The sequence below is a fragment of the Pezoporus wallicus genome, unplaced genomic scaffold, assembly GCF_028554395.1.
Source record: "Pezoporus wallicus isolate ANWC-B61680 ecotype Strahan unplaced genomic scaffold, APGP_CSIRO_Pwel_v1 scaffold_2146, whole genome shotgun sequence".
NCBI lineage: Eukaryota > Metazoa > Chordata > Aves > Psittaciformes > Psittacidae > Pezoporus > Pezoporus wallicus.
In genome coordinates, this window is record NW_026639769.1 from 273,062 (window position 1) to 292,119 (window position 19,058).

Genomic DNA, 19,058 nt, shown 5'->3' on the forward strand with positions numbered 1-19,058 from the left:
TCACTCTCGTAATACCTGCCCTGAGAATATTTCATTTCCATATCAACATTCCATTCAGTATTCGCCATTAACAGTACTTTACAGCCTATCTTAAACAAGAACTCTTTTAGCTTCCACCTCTACATTTTAATTTCCTCGTTATGATCAATGCCCTCTTATGGTCAGTACCACACTTCTCAGCCTGCTGAACTAAACTCATGTCAGTTTTCTCCATCTAATTAAGACATCTTGAGGAATTCAAGAATTACTCTGCTCTCCAAAGCAATGAATTTAGTTTACCTTCCTTCCTCTCTCAGGACTAGGTTGAACCAGTGACTGTTCATTACACATTAGTGGTATAAATAACGGTGATGGATATTTTTCTATGCTATCTGTAACAAATGTCAGCTGGCAATTCTTTTATGCAGTCTGTGAGCTGTTGTGGCTTCTTTCTGAGGGTACTGTGCTACTCAGTTGTCACAAAGATGGGTGGTTAGGTTGCGAAAGGATTAAGTCTGTATGCATTGTTATTGTAACTGCATTTGTGAAACTAAACCAAGACTTAATGAATTATGGGTGTCTGATTATTGTTTGTATTCTAGAAGAGCCCAGAATGTGTTAGGCATGGTTCACTAAAGACAATAGTTAAGAACTCCACTTGAAAAAAAGTAGAGTTAAGAGTATGCCTATTCTGCAGTTCATGCAGCGAGTGGAGTTCTTCAGCCAGATGTACCTGAGGAGGCTTCAGCTAGCTAGCTCAGGTGCTGTGAGGACTACACTCAGCACAACAGCATGGAGCTCAGGATGGGCTGCAGCAGCATGCAAGAAGCAGTGCCTAGTAAATGCTATTGTTGTGTGCTGCCATCCCTGCACCATGGTCAGTTGCAAATCTCTGTTTCCAGTGTGTCAAGCCTACACCTGTGAGGCAGAAAAAGGTAGACAAATGAAAACTGAGGTCTCTTCAAGTCCTTGATAATTCAAGCCTCCATTATTCCTGTGAGCCTTTCCCTGTGAAAGTATACTCAGAGTATTTTGAAAAACACTGGGTAAAATATAAACTCTTTTCTTAACCTTCTAATCTATGTGACATGACCAGTATATGGGTACAAGAGGTAGATGCAGGATGGATACATGAAATCATGTTGTTTATTTACTGTGGATTTGGAACATTTCTAGGTACTTGCTCCCATTCTATATTCCCTGTTGTTCACATGGACATGTCATAGAGTGGCAAGAGAAAGAAAAAACACATTTTTTTCTTTTTAAAGGGAGAGTATATAATACTAATGCCACAAATATAAGTGCAGGGATTGAAGGGCAGGAGTAGCAAGAGAGATCAAATTGAACTGCACTTTTAAAATCTGTAACATTTCGGGTTTGTGGTGTTTCTTTCAGATCTGGGAGTAACTCTAATTCTGGGCCAGATTCTGCTCTCAGTTACATTAGCATAAATTCAGACAAAATCCACTGGACTTTACTGATACTCTTCAATTACAGTAGGGTCAGGATGGAACGAGTGAGCCCACAGTGCCTCATACAAGTGCTGGTTCCACCCATTCTTGGTTGGGAAGTGTTTTCCGTCTTGACTTCTGTTGCTCTTTATTTTAATGTTTGCATTACCTATATGTGTGTATGTGTCTGTGTACATATATTTCTGATATATGGTTACCTACACAAACATATACATATATAAAGTGATACAGATATGCAAACTAAGCCCTAGCTCTTTCAAGGATTTTGCAAAAGCTGATGCCTGTATACCTGTGCCTCACCCCTGGAAACCATCTTAACTTTGAAGCTTTAGGAAATACAGAAGAGTGGCAGAATATTATGAATTTATCTTATGTTATTTTTGAGGAAAAAGGACTGGCTGTGGAATGAATTAATGTTTTTATCAGTTAAAATACACTTCTTGTTGACAGCATTAGGTCAAAATATCATTGATTTGACACCTGATCAATTATAATACACCAGCAGGAACAGAATAGAAGCAGAATAGGATTATCAATATGAGGAAAGTTTAAAGAAGGCTTTCTCCCAGCAGGTGTGCATGGCTCTGGCTTGTCCTGTCCTAAGGTATAAACACACAGAGGTATTTTATAACTGTTTGTGATAGCATTCTGAAGGCAGATTATTAGCATAATCTAGACATCACTTAGCATGTATTCTGGATTTACAGCCATGTACCTAAAAGCAGAATCTGACCACTGTTTATTCCATGTCCTAAGTGAACAATAAAAAAAATTAAGAGACTAGATCCTTTCTCTTTTTTTTAAGGTTTCGGGGCTGAATATTAGAGCTCTCACAGACAGTATTGTGCTACCCCACCAAAAGAAACAGGAGAAATTTAATCCATTTGGATAGGCATCATTCATGCACTAAAACAGTATATACTCAAAGTCTTTATTGCAAGGCTGAGATTTTTATTCTGGCATTAAAACAGCACAGCTCCAGATTAAGGATTAGGCATTGTCCAGATAGATGCCTTCAATTTAAATAAAGTCATGATTTTTGGTATTATACACATTAGTAAAAATATTTATTTAGAACCTAATCTTGCCCCCACTTCAGGGAGATTTTTGACTGCATTAGGACAGCAAAATGCAACCTACACACTAATCCATTTTGAATCACTTCTGACTGTACAATCAGGCTGGATCCTGCTCCCACAGAACTTCAATTAACTTCACAAGAGGTGTGAATGTGGCACATACTCGTAACCCAATTTAATCCGTGGGATTTAGTCCTACAACAAAGCCCAGTCATGGGTCTGTTGAAAATCCAGGGCATAGAGATTTCACAATTCAGTAAAAGACATTTCAGCTTGGACATACCTTTCAAATCCTGCTGCATGTTTCCTCCTTTCTGGGAAAGTCGCTGGGAAGGGAGCCACTCTTCTCCATTGCCCTTGGAACTTTAATTAGTATTGCTTTGGTTTATTTCAAAGAAGCTATTGAAAAGCAAACAAAGTGTCCCACAAGACACTACAAGAGAGAAAAAACTGGGCGACACAGGAAAAAATGCTGTGAATTGAAATTTAAAAATGGAAAGAAAAGTACAGGTGAGGTATTTTTCCATGTAATTTCTTCCATGATTCTGCTCTTCCATCTGTTTTGTCTTTGACGTTTATGATTTGCCATTCATATTCCATCCCTATTCTTGGAAATTGCTGTCCATGAAGTGAAAGGTGGAGGAAAAGGAAAAAATAAAAAGTAGAACGGAGTGAGGAAGACATGAAGGGGTTCAGGGAGGAAGAGATCTATTGAGTGCAAAGGTGTCCAAAGGAGGGATGGAAATGTGTTCCCCAAGGTTATGGTTTTCAGTGGTGCTGCTTATGTTTTCAGACTGTTAAAGACAAGTGTAGCCAAACTCCACATGCTACAGTAAGTGCAAAATCTCAAAATGCAGAAGCCATCACATCAAGGGTTTCTTTGTCCCGCAATAGAGTCCGCCCACATTGGTTCTCTAGGAACAGTTCTATTATCAAGTAGACATCCATTGCTTTTTTGTTTTTGTGGGTTTTTTCTATTTTTATTTAAAAAGTAGTTTTTCTAATAATATATAGAATATATAAATAATAATAATTAAAAAAAACTATTTGGGTTTGCTCTCTGCTCCCCAGCCCATCTGTATTTTTTGTGGTTTGCCGATATATATATTAAAAGACAAGAAAATCAACTCTGCTCACTATTAAAAAAAATATTAAATCCACCTTTTACATCTCCAGAGAGAAAAAGAAGGGGGGAGGTGGGAGAAAAACAAATAAAAATGAAAAACATAACAGGAAAATCAAAACCTTCTGTTTCTTCAAAGTAGTTGTCAAGAGCTTTAAACGCTTGTGCTTTCAGTGTACACCCCACAGGAAAAACAACAAAAATAATAATAACAAAAAAAACCCAAACAAAAAAAAAAAGGACCTAAAATTAAAATAAAAATAAAAATAAAAGGTGATAATAATCCTAGTAGTAAAAAGGACAGCAAATCTTTCAAAGTTTGTGTGTCTTTTTAGTTATTTTAGCAGCCGCCCTTTTTGTCTGCAGAGGGAGAGCTGCCACCACAGCCACCTCCTCGGTTTGAGAGAGGCTCTTCTGCATCATCCTCGTCAAAGCCATGAAAGGTCGAGGTGTCGCTTTCTGACGTGGAACCGAACAAGTCCTCCGTAGTGCGTGCTGGCGCTGCTTCGTCCCTCCTGCCTTCTCTTCCCAAATGAGCTGACATGTATGATGAATATATCAGCACATGGGTTAAGCAACAGGCATCATCATCATCATCATTCTTTTAATCATCATTACTATTAAACAATACAGACTATTGAGCTCATAGGCGTGTGCTTGTCTGTGCCCACACCTCAACAACATAGCTCAGTAGAACTCCAGTAAGTAAAATAAAAAAGGATCAGTTTCAAGGGAAAAAAGTCTACAAACAACAGGTGCCCACAGCTATGGCAGCGAAAGGGTTAATCAAGTTTTCCTCTCTTCAATAGACATTAACATATTTCCTTGTGATTACTTAGATCAATTTTAAAAGACTTATACACCATAAAAGTAATTAGACACTGTTAGCTCTAAGCACAATGATTGTCCTTCAGACTGGCATCAACTATCACAAGTTTGCCACTATAGAAATGTAACCCATTAGATAGCTCATCAACCTCAGGACTACTTTTTGTCCCTGTCCTTCACCTGATTCTAAAGAGCATCCTCTATCAACAAAATGAAATACAATTTGAAGACTAAGTGAAAGTAACCTAAAGAAATGCTTTTATTCTGATTTCATGGCATCTCCTTAACAAATAAAAAACCAAAACCGAAACAAATGTATAGATTTCAACAACTAGAACAACTAAGATACAAAGTGAACTATCTTGGGGAACACTGAAAAGTTCAAATGTGTGTGAGTCAATCCAACTTTCAATAGAACAGGAAATTCTTCACACAGGACATCCATAATACCCACAACAACAATAACAAGACAACTATTAAAAAGAGAAGTCATGTACTGAAATATGTGAAACTGAGACTTATTTTCTCCCTCAAACAAACATGTTATGTGATTAATAGTACAGCTTTCAAATTCCCTCTTCAGGAAAGGAAGAGAAAAAGATGTCTCTTGCACCCCAGCAAAATGAGAGTGTGAGATTTTAGGAAATGGCTATTTTAGCGTTCAGAAACAGTAGCATGGTATTAAGTAACCAACTGTTTGGTCCCCACTCCAGCTACAGGAATCAGTCATATAACAAGTACACTGAATTGCTTGAGACACAAATAATTAAATCCTGCTTACAAAAAGAAAATGGATATAACAAAATGATTGGCAGATGAACCACCTTGTAGAGATGTGATTTTACTGACTGTGAACAGAAGAAACAGTATCATTTCCACAACCTCTCTTTCAGTATAATGAAAATGTTCTCCATTATCAAGAAAGAGAAAGATGGCAGCCACCAAAGAGGTTTCATTGCTTTAGTTTAGAGATTAGTGTGGTTGTACCTTTATCACTTTCATCACACATCAGTCACATCATTGCAGACTCCTATGAATGATCCAGATAGGTCAGAATTTGTACAAGGATAGCATTTAATGGAACTGGTTTTGCACAATTTAGGTTACATGCTTCTTGTTCTATCACACTAAGGAATCAAGGAAATTAATTGTGTTTCATTTGGATATAATCACCATGGCAATGTTTAAACAGCAGAAAAAAAAAAGTAAAATGGATCCATCTTATAGTGCCGTATCAGGACAATGCTGAAATGAGTTATATTGAACTATATCAATCAAGGGGAAGGGCAATGACCTCCCAAGATGGCACCACAGACCCCGTGCGTATCCCCCTTCAGTTATTAAGAAGCAAACACATATATACTAAAAGGTTCATGTCCCTGACTGCACAGCATTAATAAGGACCCCCCTGAAGAATACCAAAGGGGTTGCCATCAGTCCTCTGGTGGCAAGTCAGTATCGTATCAGAGTATCTTCAGAGGTCACAACAACTGCAGAAGGCAATTTGTCAGTGAGAGTCTTGCCCTGCTCCCACTGAATGTGGTAAGAGGCTTACTATGAATTTCAGCAGGAGCATAAGAAGGCCATTCCCTTGGCACAAGAACACTCCACATTGCATTTCAGCGATCAAGCAACAGACATATTTCAGTGACTACAGTACAGAAGGAGCAGCAGCAGTACTGAATGTCAAGGTCTCTCTGGTTTTCAGATTTCCATCTGATGGTCTTACCACCACTCATATCACCATTGCCTAGAAATATCACAACTGGAAACTTAGATCAAAACTGGAACATGCAGTTGTTAAAGGTCTCTCATTCCCACCACCAGCTTCCATGTAAGGTATAAATAACTGCTCAGCTGGGATAAAATTTAAGAAAACAAAACAAAGCCAAAAAAAAGAAAAAGAAAAAAGGAAACAAGGAAAAAGGTAAAGAAAAAAAAAAAGGAAGGAAGAAAACAACAGTCCAGAAATAGAGACAACTGAGAATGGGAAAGGCACACTTGCCTACATTTAAATAGAGGGAAGAGAAGAAAATGGAGAAATAAAAAACCTCTTTAAACAAAATTAATGATAGTCATCTTGTAAGAGGATAATCCTTGACAGCTACCCCCATCCCTACCCTGTAATTTCCTCCTTTTTTTTTTTTTGGATGAAGAAATGCATGAAATGTGCAATCAATGGAAATGCTTGTCATGCAACTTTAATAAATCTTGTAAGTAATTTATAGTTGTAATTGCACCATTTGAAGACAGAGACCATTTTTTAACATTGTCATAGGATTTTCTCCTTCCATTTGAAGAACAACTAGTACATGTACCAATGTTCACAGAAGCCAATAAATATATTAAACCTTCATTATCTTGCAAGACCCCATTAGCTTAAAAATATGAATCCAACAATGGGTTTTATGATAGAAAATTTCCCAGTCACCCTTTCCCACAAACACACACAAGAGGTATGACTTCATCTTCTATCCCCTCCCGTATGTGCTGCCTATCTTCAAAATTTCAGAAGGAGCAAAAAACAAATCACACAAATGCCTTTGTACAAGAAAGATGCAAGAAGGAGCCACCTACCAGAGCGCCCACAGTCTGAGCATGATACAAGTTCCTCTGGCCGACCAGTCTTTTTGTTCATATTGGAGCCTCCAAGGCAGAAGTCACAGTAGTTATTGGGAATGATGACCCCGTCTGGTCCTTTCTGGGCTGCAGTTGGGTTAGAAATCAGATTTACTTAAAGAGCATTCAGTGTGGACATTTGCCCCTTCTCCTTACATGATAGCTCTGAGTCCTCAGGCTATAGTCTTCCCAACATACTGTCAATCAGAACAAAAAGTGAACTGTATAAATCACTCCATTTTAAGTACACCCTGCATTGTATCTATTTTGCCTGAAATGCACTTCACCATTTCCTTTATAAAGCCAGCCAGGCTGGTCCCTCACAAGGTGCTGCTGCCAGATATCCTTGTACAGTTCAGGGACTTGGTAACACGGACCAAAATAGAAACAATCCCTAATGCAGAATCTGGCCTACACTGTCAGTAAGCCAAGCCTGTTTTTCCAGATAGCAGTCACAGTTGTAAAACCACAAAACACAAGTTCAGTAAGGAAAAATACATTCCCCAAAACTCAAAAGCCAGCAGCAGGGACATGGAAGGGATAGGTACCTTAAGTGGTTTTCTTTCAAGTAGCTTTTTGGGGGATTACATGTCAAGGGGCAGGGTGCCCTTAGTCAAGAAGTTGATACAAATGGCCATGAATATTCACAGGCAAAGCCATTTGTAAGTGGTTCACCCTAAGTTTAAGCTAAATGCATGTCCCCAGGAGGAGTGGGGAGGTAAGCAGGTCTACCTGAGCACCCAGCGCAGGTGTACTCATCCTGGAACAGATGTCCCAGCTGGTAGAGATACAAACTATTTTAAGCCAAGACAAAAAGGAGGGAAATTACATTCTTATTTTCCAGATAGGAACAGTTGGAAAGCAGACACACACAAGACACACACTGGGCCTTAAGCAGAGGAGGAGGCAGTTCCCCCGGAAAGAAGAGAAGGGCAGAGGTCTTCTGCATTCCTCTTAGTTGAGCAGAAGAGCAATGTGCTCTTTTTCCCTCACTCACAACTACCATTTTCCTCCTCTGCTCTCCAGAGAGGGTAAACTTCTTGTTCCTGTACACTCTTAGTATGAACTGGGAAAGGCAGAAGGGAGAGGGAATAGCTGGTCTTCATCTTTGTTTATCCTTTTTTAACTTAAAAATGCCAGTGGTATACCTGACCTAAGACTACCCCATGAAGATGTCTACAAACTAGAAAATGAAGACCATTAAACAGCACCATCTATATTTAATTATCTTTTTAATGCATATTTTGTAACTTGCAGATTTTTAACAGATGTTTTGACAGCCTTTATTAATGGTCTTTTTGTCCACAACCAAATTTCCCCCAAAGAACAATGACATTCTAAAGGGCTTCTGGTAGCAGTCCAAGACATACACTTAAAATTAAAATTTCCTTTGAGTTCAATCTGCTTTTTTGGTTTGGGTGCATCTAGCTATTCATTTACTTCCAGTTGTTGATTAGCTGAAATTTTTGGAGATTGGGAACTGAAAGATTGCAGTAAAGTAACATTAAGAAAAAAATGAAAACCCATAAGGCTGCAAATACATCAGTATCTTCCTGCATGGTCGCCAAGTCCCTGATAGTATCTACTGAACAATGGAGTTTGCTGTGAAATAGCCCTGGTTAGCAGATAGCCCATTTTCCCAAAACTAGAGAGAAACTTCCAGTGTTAGGTTAGCATTTTGCCTCTTCACTGTGAGGCATTTAATACTTGCATGCAAGATAAGCAAAAAAAGAACAGGAACCAGGTGGAAGACTAGCACGCTGGCTCATTTTAAGAGCTGTAACAAAATGATCATAAAGTTGCTACTTGTATATATTTTGTGTATAAAAAGCAGAACTCCCTAGCATTTATTTTCCCACTACGGCCCCATTCTGAAAAAGTTAAGTAATTACTTCTTTATATTGTGCTGCATCTACAGACAGACCATGTGCAGTGCAAACTCAGCAAGCTCAATGTTCAGTCATTTTTAATTTTTTTTGTCCCTTATTATACTTCACCTACATCTGAGTTTCTTAAAGAGCCTTACAGATAGCAAGATCCTAATATTAGCCTTTAGTGAGGTCAGAAGCCTCTTGTGCCATTGACTCTAACTGAAGTGTTGCTGGGCCCTGGTTAAGTCTCGTGGTGAGGAGGCCACATTGCATTTTACAGTGAAAAGATTTGATGGTAGAGTGATGAACTGGCTCACAACAATTCTGTGGTGAGGCCACAAATCAAAACAAGCATTCAAGGTGCCAGACAACAGCCTTAAGAAAGAACTCCACTTCTACAACCACTCAGAAGAGTATCATTGATTTAATACTCTTCATATACTGACTTAATTTTTTCCACTGCAGCTTATGACACTTAAGTAAGATCCACTGACTGTCAAACTGGAAATGGGATGGAGGACCCTGTGAAAATACGTATACTTGATCAACTGGTCTGTGGTGTCTGAGACAGATGCAGGGTATTTACTGACTGCAATAAAGCCAAAGAGATTCTCCTAGACTACTGGCAAGGGAAAAAGCATGGGGTTTGATCACCTCCTTTCTCTTCTCTCTTCCTCTTCTTTTTATTTTGCTTCCAAATTAATTTAATTTTTAATATGTACCTAGCTCAGTTGAGAGTAATAGAGATATTAGGCCTGAAAAGTCATACACAGATGAGAAGTTCCTGAAGTTACATCAAAGATGTCTTAAATGATATATCTCTAGAGCCAAATCAGCCAGGCAATGTTATTCTCGTCAATGATTTTTTTGTTCTAACAGGTGTAAAAACTAGAATCAAACCTGACTCAAGCTTATTTTCTTGATCACTACTGTACAGTGAATTAAGCCCCAGGCTAAATCACAGAAGGTTTGAGAATAAAGAGATTTTCAAATGATAGTAAGCAGAGTTCTTACTTTCAAAGGATTTTTTATTTTATTTTTTTTATGTATGTCCTTGGAGTTTTTAGTTCTATTTTACTGTAGTCCAGAAATAATGAGGGAATTCAGGAACAAAGAAATGATAGCAAAATATGATGTGCAATATTCATGAGAAGGATATTGTGTAACAAAAGCCCAACCCTAATCCCACCCCTTAATCAATAAAATTATTTACCAAAGTAAGCATGGGAATGCAGAAGTGAAAGCAATTAAATTACGAGGGACTAATGTGTTGCTGCTTATAATATACATATACTAATTAACCAGGTATACAATTTTGCACATGTTAATCACAAAGTAGAAGGCACTATCTTAAGTCAGACAATAGCTCAGCTAATGAGAAGTAACTCAGTAGTAGTGAGCTCAATCGTTGGGATCGTGTGACTATAATCAAGGATTTTGTCTAAAAAAAGTTCACCCAGAATCAGAAACTGTTCTAAAGCAAAGCCTTGAAAACCAGCCATGGTCTCATCCGAACTTACTCAAAACTCCTCTGATTTTCTTGTACATTACAAACTACAACAACAGATGAAAAGCTTTGAGGAGTGCCACCTGAGCTGAGGTGTGCTCATAGGGGGTGGATTTAAATCAGTCCCTCTTGCCTTGTCAACTCAGTCTTGCTTCCTAGTTTTAAAGGCCCTGTGTTCCTGTACACTTGCTCCAAAATAAATAGAGTGTACAGTTTTATAGAATACTTTTGAAAATAGATTAAGAAGAGCCACAGATCTGCACAGTTCAATTGCTAGTTTCTCTGCACCAGAAAGCTGATTAATGTGAAGACAGGATGCAGACTGAAAATGAAGTCAGTATTTCCAAATAACTTAGATATATGCTTATTCAGACATTTTTTTTCTTCTTAGCCTAATCAAGTTAATTTCAAACTGTAACAAGCTAAGCAGAATAAAGCCCTAGTTAAAATATAGTGCCATCATTCACAAGAGTCTTCTTGAAAAGTAAGTACTTCATATTAAATAAATTCTGTAGTATATCACACAGTAACTTTGTTATGTAACAAACTGTAACTGACTGAGTTTATAGGTTTAAAATAACTTCTATGCCTTCTTGATTTTGAAGGCAGGGGCTCTAAAGAGAGTTCTAGTTTCCCTTCTCCCGTCCCCAAGTAATTAAAAAATATGTGAGGTGTCCTTGCCCATGGCAGGGAGGTTGGAACTAGATGATCTTAAGGTCCTTTCCAACCCTAACTATTCTATCATTCTATGATTTTATAAAAAATCTGGAAGTTCTTTTCCTCATGGTTTCAGTTTAATAAGAAAAGAAAGCTGCTTCTAGAGAAATAACATCAAGACATGAGGACTTTTTTTCTACATAGAATAGTTCCAACCCCCTTGCCATGAGCAGGGACACCTCACACTAAAATGTTGTTTTTATGTTGAGGACACCAGAACTGCACACAATACTCCAGGTGAGGTCTCACGAGAGCAGAGTAGAGGGGCAGGATCACCTCCTTCGACCTGCTGGTCACACTCCTTTTGATGCAGCCCAGGATATGGTTGGCTTTCTGGGCTGCAAGCGCACACTGAAGCTGGCTCATGTTCGTTTTCTCATCGACCAGCACCCCCAAGTCCTTCTCCGCAGGGCTGCTCTGAATCTCTTCTCTGCCCAACCTGTAGCTGTGCCTGGGATTGCTCCAACCCAGGTGTAGGACCTTGCACTTGGCATGGTTAAACTTCATCAGGCTGGCATCAGCCCACCTCACAAGCGTGTCAAGGTCCCTCTGGATGGCATCCCTTCCCTCCAGCGTATCAACCGAACCACACAGCTTGGTGTCATCATCAAACTTGCTGAGGGTGCACTCAATCCCTCCATGTCCATGTCACCAACAAAGATGTTGAACATCATTTCCTAAAGCCACATGACTCAATAAGAATCTCAGTTTTCTAGCTTTCGTAGCTGCAGAGAGTACCTTGAATGAAAGGCAAGTTCAGAAGAAGCAATTCTTGTCCTTGATTTTAATCAGAAAATTCAAAATCCAGATATTTTAAATAGTTTTCCTTAAATACATACAAGCAAAACCTCAAATAAATAGAACCTTGTAGTTGCTCAATTTTCGGATTTCTAAGTGAAGTTATTTTGATGATTTGGATTATGATTTAAAATATAAATATAATAATTTAAAAACCTGGAGCTGGAATCAGTGCTTAAAAGAAAAACTGATTTCCCTATTCTTTGGTACCGAATCACAGTCACATACATTTCTTCATCCTCTAGGTAATACAGCATAATATTTAATCATATTTTAAGCTGTGCATTTGGGTTTGGTAGCATTTTATCCCTATGTTGGTCATATCCACACTACTAGAAAGGCAGTAGAGAATGAGGATTAGAGTCCATGCCTTGTGGTTGGATTGTGGGTGGTGCATCTTTTCTTTAAATGATTACAGTAAATCGGTTACAGTTGGACATGTATGCACTCCCAAAGGGATTTTTCTGAGCACATTTTGTCCAGCTCCTACCTGTTTCTTCTGAGCTTGGTCCAAAACCAAAAAAATCCACAGAAGGTTTTCAATTCAATTCAAAAGGCTTTGAATCAGGCCATTTACTCCATTTGCAACAAAAATTTGCAGAGCACAATAGAGACCACAGTAACCTGCGTGTAGGTCTGAATCAAGTCAATGCACTTTGCAATGTAGGAAAAGGGTTGGATTTGGTTTTTGTTGAGTTTTTTGGTTTGGGTGGATTTTTTTTTTTAAACTACAAGACTCTTTGTGTTACGTGGGGCAGGTTTTCCTTCCTGACTCCTCCCTTTTTCTCACTGTTGAAGTGCAAGCCCAATATTTGGAGGCCTGTGCAGCAAAACACCAGCCAAGATCCAGAGCCCATCGTGGATCGTCAAGCCCCTTGGAGGACTTGATGACATATAATCCCAACCTACAGCCAAAGTTCTCCCATGTGCGTTCACTTATCCCCCCGCCAGCGCTCATCCATGGCAGGCCTGGCCTGTCTCCATGGTGACCACAGTGCCTGGCCAGGGCTGCCTCCGGCCTTGCCACCTGTTAGTGCTTCATCTCTCAAGTGTAAGGAATAAGCCCCTTCATTTGCTGCTCAGAATGCATCAGCAGAGGATAGCAGGCTTGTGCAAGACATTATAACGTGAGAATTAAATGCAAAAATGGCTTTGTGGAGAAGAGAAAAGCGGCACTAGGACTATGGCTTTTCCTGAAGGAAGAGGAGGGAGATGCCTGGCTGGGCCCCAGTCATTGCCTGGGTATAATGAGCGGTGGTGAGGGTCAGAGAGGCGGGTTGTGGAGAGGCATCTGCTCAGGCTAGACCCTGTCCTGGAAAGGAACAATAAAGGAACATCATATCTGTAACTCCTGGTGAGGAACAGGCCTGGTATAGCTGAAATGCATTCAAGGTTCTTGGTGTTTTGTGTGTGTGCAGCCAGGCAAAGATGTGCACAGTCATTTCTGCAGCCCCCTCGCCATGAATTGAGTGCAGGGTTTTTTCATTGCAGTTTTCCAAGAAGAAATGTAAATCAAACTGAATGAGAGGAAATGGCTGGTCTCTCTGGGCATGTTTACTCAGTCCTTAACGCCAGAGATAAGCACCTTGGCTAGCCCCAAACTGGGAAGTGTTGAGGCACTTGATACAGAAACCCTCTGTCAGGCTCTAAGCACAGCTTAGGTTGGTAGCAACGCATTTGTGTGGCTGTGGCACAGTTTTCAACTAAATAAGCTGTTAACTTGGGTGTAGCACTGGGAAATGGCTGCTGTTCTGTTCCCAAGCCAAGCTAATCAGACAGTGCAGCCCCATGGGCCATTGCTAGCTCAGACTCTCCATGCTGCACTCCCCCTCACAGCATGGCCATGCCCTTTGCTGGCAGCCAGAGAAGCAGGCTATGCTACCAAAAGGTGCTGAAAACCACCCACTCAAAGTATTGCCAGTTCTCCCTAGTAACTGAATTTTATCTCCTCTCTGAGTTAGTTGGTGCTGTGGGGATAGAAGGAGTTGTTGCCTGTGCAGCTTTTAGCAGGTCTGACAAGTCTGCCTTTCTTACAGGCTCTGCTCAGGCATGGCCAAGGAGCACTACAAGCTACAGGAAGTGCTATGAAAAGGAGGTACATTTGTACAAGTCAGAGGAAGCCTTTGAATGTGGGGAAAGGAAGAACATTTGATCATGTCTTTTACAGGAATCAATACGGCCCTTGGGTTTAACAGCTAATGAATGAGCTGGGAGGTGGGCAGTGGAAGGTACAGCTAGGAAAACACAGCATCAACTGATCAGATATCGTAGATTTGGAGAGCCAGCATTCCTGCATCATAAGATAGCACTTCGTAGAAATGTCCGTGGGCTGATCTTATAGAGTCTTCTGCAGGAACATGTAAAGCATGAGCCAAAATCCCACAGTAAATCATTGTGACTGTCTAGTGCCTCATGACAATAAAAAAAGACAGTAAAAAATAGAAAGGCAAACAAAGAGTCTGACATGTTAACATATACTTTTCCTGATTTTGAGGGGTACCTGTCCTGGGACTTGGCATCTGGCCACTGAAAAGCATCAGCCACTGAAAAGCATCATTCCCATCAGCTCTGGGAACTCATGGAGTGATTATAGTGCCCAATATACAGCCTCATCTGGCAACATCCCTTAGGGTTCAGGTAAGAACAGCCAGTGTCATGAAATGGGTCTCTGCAGTATGTAGACTTTGAGTCTGGAAATTACTCACTGGAGGAGTATGAGAAGGCAAGCATCTAAGTTTAAATTCAGTCAAAACTTTGGGGTTTACTTCCTTCAAATTCTACACAGGGGAGAAAAGCAAGGAGATAGCAAGAAAGGAAAAATAAATATAAATACATAAATGACACTATAATGTCCCAATATCTCACTATAATGTCAATGGCTGACATGTTCTTGAAGCAACACAGGGTTTTCAAAAACCGATTAGTTAAATTGGAAATGTTTTACCATAAACCACTGAGAAGCATTAGGTGCTTCTCTTCAATGTAGCTGCATATTGACAACAACATTTCAGGTCCTGGCCAGGCAGTATGTAAAAACAAAACCCCCAAACTACCAAAAAGAAACCCCCGCAACTCTAAACAAAAACAATAAAAAGTCCCCTGGGGGTTCCTGTACGTAGGAAATGAGCTTGTGATTTTCCACTATTCAAAAAATACCCCGATGCAGCTTTTCAAACTGATCTATTTTTGACTCAGCACCCCAAAACACAGGCACAAAAGTCTGAGAATTCACAGCTGCAGACAGGGTTTGAGTGGAAATCATTACACAGCTCCAAGCTCTGCATTTGGTACTATTTCTTTTAGTATTCTCTTTTTCTTTACGAAAACAAACTCTGGAAAACAGAAAAACACAGCCAGATTAAACTAATGAGAAGTCAACCCAAGGTAATGTACATATTTTCACTGAAAAGACACCTGCTGCAGGGTATCTTGTCGCAAGGTGGGCACTGATGCATCCTTGCATTCAGAAGTAGCTCCCATCATGGCCCCAGCGAGCATCAGCACTAGGCACAGAAAAAGTAGGCCTGATGCAGCTTTTCAAATTGATGCTGCTTGTGGAGAGGAACAAACAGCTCGTCTCCAACTGAGGGGCTGACTCTTGTCATTTATTCATGGGCAGCCCCCTGCCTGGATGGAAATAAAAATGTTTCAGAGATGACTGCGTGGGGGAGCTGGAGGACAGCTTGGAGGCACACTAAGGTTAGCACATTAATTTTTTATCTCTGGAGACTGGGTATCCAATTATGCTTAGAGTACACAAACAACTTTGGCTGGTCTCTCCACTAGAGATTTATCCACATAATAAAACCTGTGATGGAACTGGGCACAACTGGCTGATGCCATGAAATAACATACACGGGGGTTTGCAGGTCAGATGTGTAAGCTAGCAGAGTTACAGGAGGGCACAGGACTGCATTCTCATTAACTGCATGGACCAACCTGCACACAGTAGCTTGGCCAGTGACAGCCCTCAGTGTCCTTTATTTAGGATTGTCTTTGGCCAAAGTGCTTGTGGGCATAAGATTCGTTCAGTTGCTGTTTACTACACAGCTGCCTGTAACCAGTGTTTCAAACATCAAAAAGCCACTGAAAAGTATTCTCCTTTAAAGGAGAGGAAGTTTTTCTCCATGTAGACACACTATCCTATTCTCCCAGGAATTAAGGAAGAGCATTTATACCAGTACACTCATTCACACACACATTCAATAGATGGAAGTCTAATGTAATTCCTTTATCAGAAGTGTCTCAAAATTTGTGAGCACCAGCTGCCCCCATAGCTGGCCAGTACCCATGGAGTGAGATGGAATAAAACAGCAGGTGTTTTGTGGCAGGCTTGGATGCACTCTGGGCTCACAAATCTCATGCTCTCAGTGCCAACATGTGGAGGAAAAGCAAGCAGAAAAAAAACGGGGGGGGGGGGGGGATCATTTCTTTTTATCAGTGGAGCTGGGGAAATTGACTTTTGTAAGGGTTTTCTATAACACCCTTTTCACAGTTCCATACTCCCGTAAGAAAAATCAGAGTAGGTAAAAAATAAATGCATGTGTAGGCAGAGGCAAGACTAGGCACTGAGGAAGGTCTATTTATCTGTGTCAAAGGGCTAGATAAGACATACAAACAAAGCAACTAAAGCTCGAACAAAGCACAGGCTAAGATGCTGTAGGAAAGACAAAGGCCAAGGAAGACTGTTGAACTATCTTCCACATTGCAAAAGGTAAGCTACAGATGAGGAAGAAGGACAGAAGGAGAGATGTAAATAAACAAACCTTCTATGACAGTCAAGGACAGTGACATGTGCCAAGAAGGCGAGGCTTGGGGCTTGGGCCAGTCCCTGTTCTTTGATACACATCTGTTCAGTGGTTCTTGGTTTCAGGTAGGTTCCTCCTATCTGCAGCAATTTTCCAGTCCCTGGATAATTTACTGAACTACCCAAATTGTTCTGTGCATGAGAGGAGTAAAGATAAAGGGGACTGGGTGTGTAGAAAGATAAGAAGACATCAGCTGTTGAGCTGGCACCAGCCAGGGCATCAATAGCTGAATCCAGCAGAAGCGGTGCTCCAGAAAGCTCCCTCCTGCATCAGCACGGCTGCTGTTGCCACAACTACTGTGAGGAGTGGAGGCTGCAGACACGGGTACAATGGAAGGAAGTTCATACTGCAGCCACCCGCCTGAACTTTGCTGACCCAGTGCTCACCTCCCACAGCACAGCAAATTCCAAATGGCTGGTTTGAATTTTCCTTGCCTTTTCTAAATCAGGCTGCTCATATCTCTCTGACACACTGCTAAGCAAATAACCAGACCCTGCTCTATACCGTATCTCTGTTCCTCCTGTTCAATAGGTTGAGGATTAGCTGTTTGGATTAACATCCCCCCTGCCTTCCCTTCCTCCCTCCCTCCCTCCATTCATCCCTCCCTCCTGCCCCCCAAGCCCATGCAGAGAGGATTCTTGAAGCCCAAGCCCTGCAATGCTGCAGACCTGTCAAATCTAATTCATAACACATGCCTAGCAGTTCTTAGGGGAGAGGAAGGATCTGATGCCCTGGCTCCCCACCATCCCCTGTACAAAGGGACCATTTAATGACTGCACATTAGCAATGTGGACAATTAGCATTCACATGGAAGATAAATGGCAGCATAAATTAAATATCGCCAAGTGAAAGAGCAAAGATGCAAGATCTGAGCTCAAGGCTGTAAACAAACAAACAGGCAAACAGGAACAAACAGCCACTGCAGCAGCTAAGCCATCTGGGAGAGTTACCTTCTGGTGGCTGGGACTTTCCCCAGGGGTGATCTTCATCTTCACATGGCTGTTGCCCATACCTCACTGGCTCGTGGCTGGTTGTTAAGCAGATTCTTTCTGCTCAGGAATCTGGGTCTCAGAGCAGTTTACCCCACTGGCTTTAAACTTCTGCCTGTTTGGGGATCTGTGCATCAGCAGCTTCCCTCTGCCACAAGCATCACACAGGAACTCTGGGGGAACGTAAGCCTGAGCAGCTCCCACTTTTCCCATAGAGTAGAATGCGCCTTTCTTTCCATAGGCTAAGTCTGGCTGCTCCTAACCTTACCACAGCTTTTCTAGCTCCTCTTCTTTCTAACTTGTATCATTTCCTAAGCACCAGAAACCTAAGGACTGAAACTGTCTTTGGCCTCTGTAACAAGCTGAAAGGCAGGGGACACTACCCTTCTTTGTTTGGGCACCTGTACCAGGCCATTATCAATATTAATTCAAAATAGATTTGCAATATGCCTCTCAGATATGCAACTATTACTGACTAGTACAAGCACAGGAAAAAAAAAACAACAACAGAGATGATCTAAATGCTAAGTAAACAAAAGCCATTGGCTTAACACTGACATTCTCCAGCCTACTCAAGCAGTCACTCTTAGTGCATTGACAGCTCAAGTTTATCAACAGCTGGAGGAGTCAAAACTACTTTTGCTGTGAATCTACAAAACATGTTAATAACTAAAAGGTAGAGCATAAAAGTGACAGAAACATAGGGACTGCCAAATGGGATCATACTAAACGGCCCTTCAAGCTCAGACAGTGGCTAGTAGCAGATGCTTTGGAGGAATGAAACCCCCTCGCACACCTCCCTGGGGATAAGTATCAATTATCCTGCTTAGAAAGAAAACGTTTTTCTACTTCCATATTTCTTCCAGTTCTTAATGTATTAGAAAGTGTTTGCCTGGATATTTTTCTCCATAAGCATTTTCATCGCTTTGTCCACATTGTTCATTACATTGATCTGAAAGAACTTTCTGAAAGTGAACAAAGCTATCAACACAAACCCCAAGGTGAAAGCAAACACCACATAGTATTGCACACTGAAAAACTGAGAAATAGCAGCTCAGAGACTTGCAATCAAAACAATCAGCAATAAAACAAAGTCTCTTTGACTCGCAGTTCTGCACAAAAGAATCAGAGGAAGGAGAGTCAAGTAGAGCCATCCACGCTACTAAGATTTCTGTCATCCCTGTTCCAGTGTGGGGAATCGAGGCACATAACTCTTCTGTGTTCCAGCTCTCCTGTTTGCAGATCAGTACTGATGCTTTTCATAGATT

The 19,058-nt window shown here is 40.7% G+C and overlaps 1 protein-coding gene across 1 annotated transcript in view; it reads right to left on the reverse strand.

Annotated features, from left to right (window-relative positions):
• Positions 1–19,058, reverse strand: part of DPF3 (double PHD fingers 3) — a 94,036-nt gene that overhangs the window by 22,999 nt on the left and 51,979 nt on the right. The window contains exon 10 of the mRNA XM_057416089.1: positions 7,059–7,187. Coding sequence (XP_057272072.1) covers positions 7,059–7,187 — 129 coding nt within the window. The remainder of the gene's footprint in view (positions 1–7,058; positions 7,188–19,058) is intronic.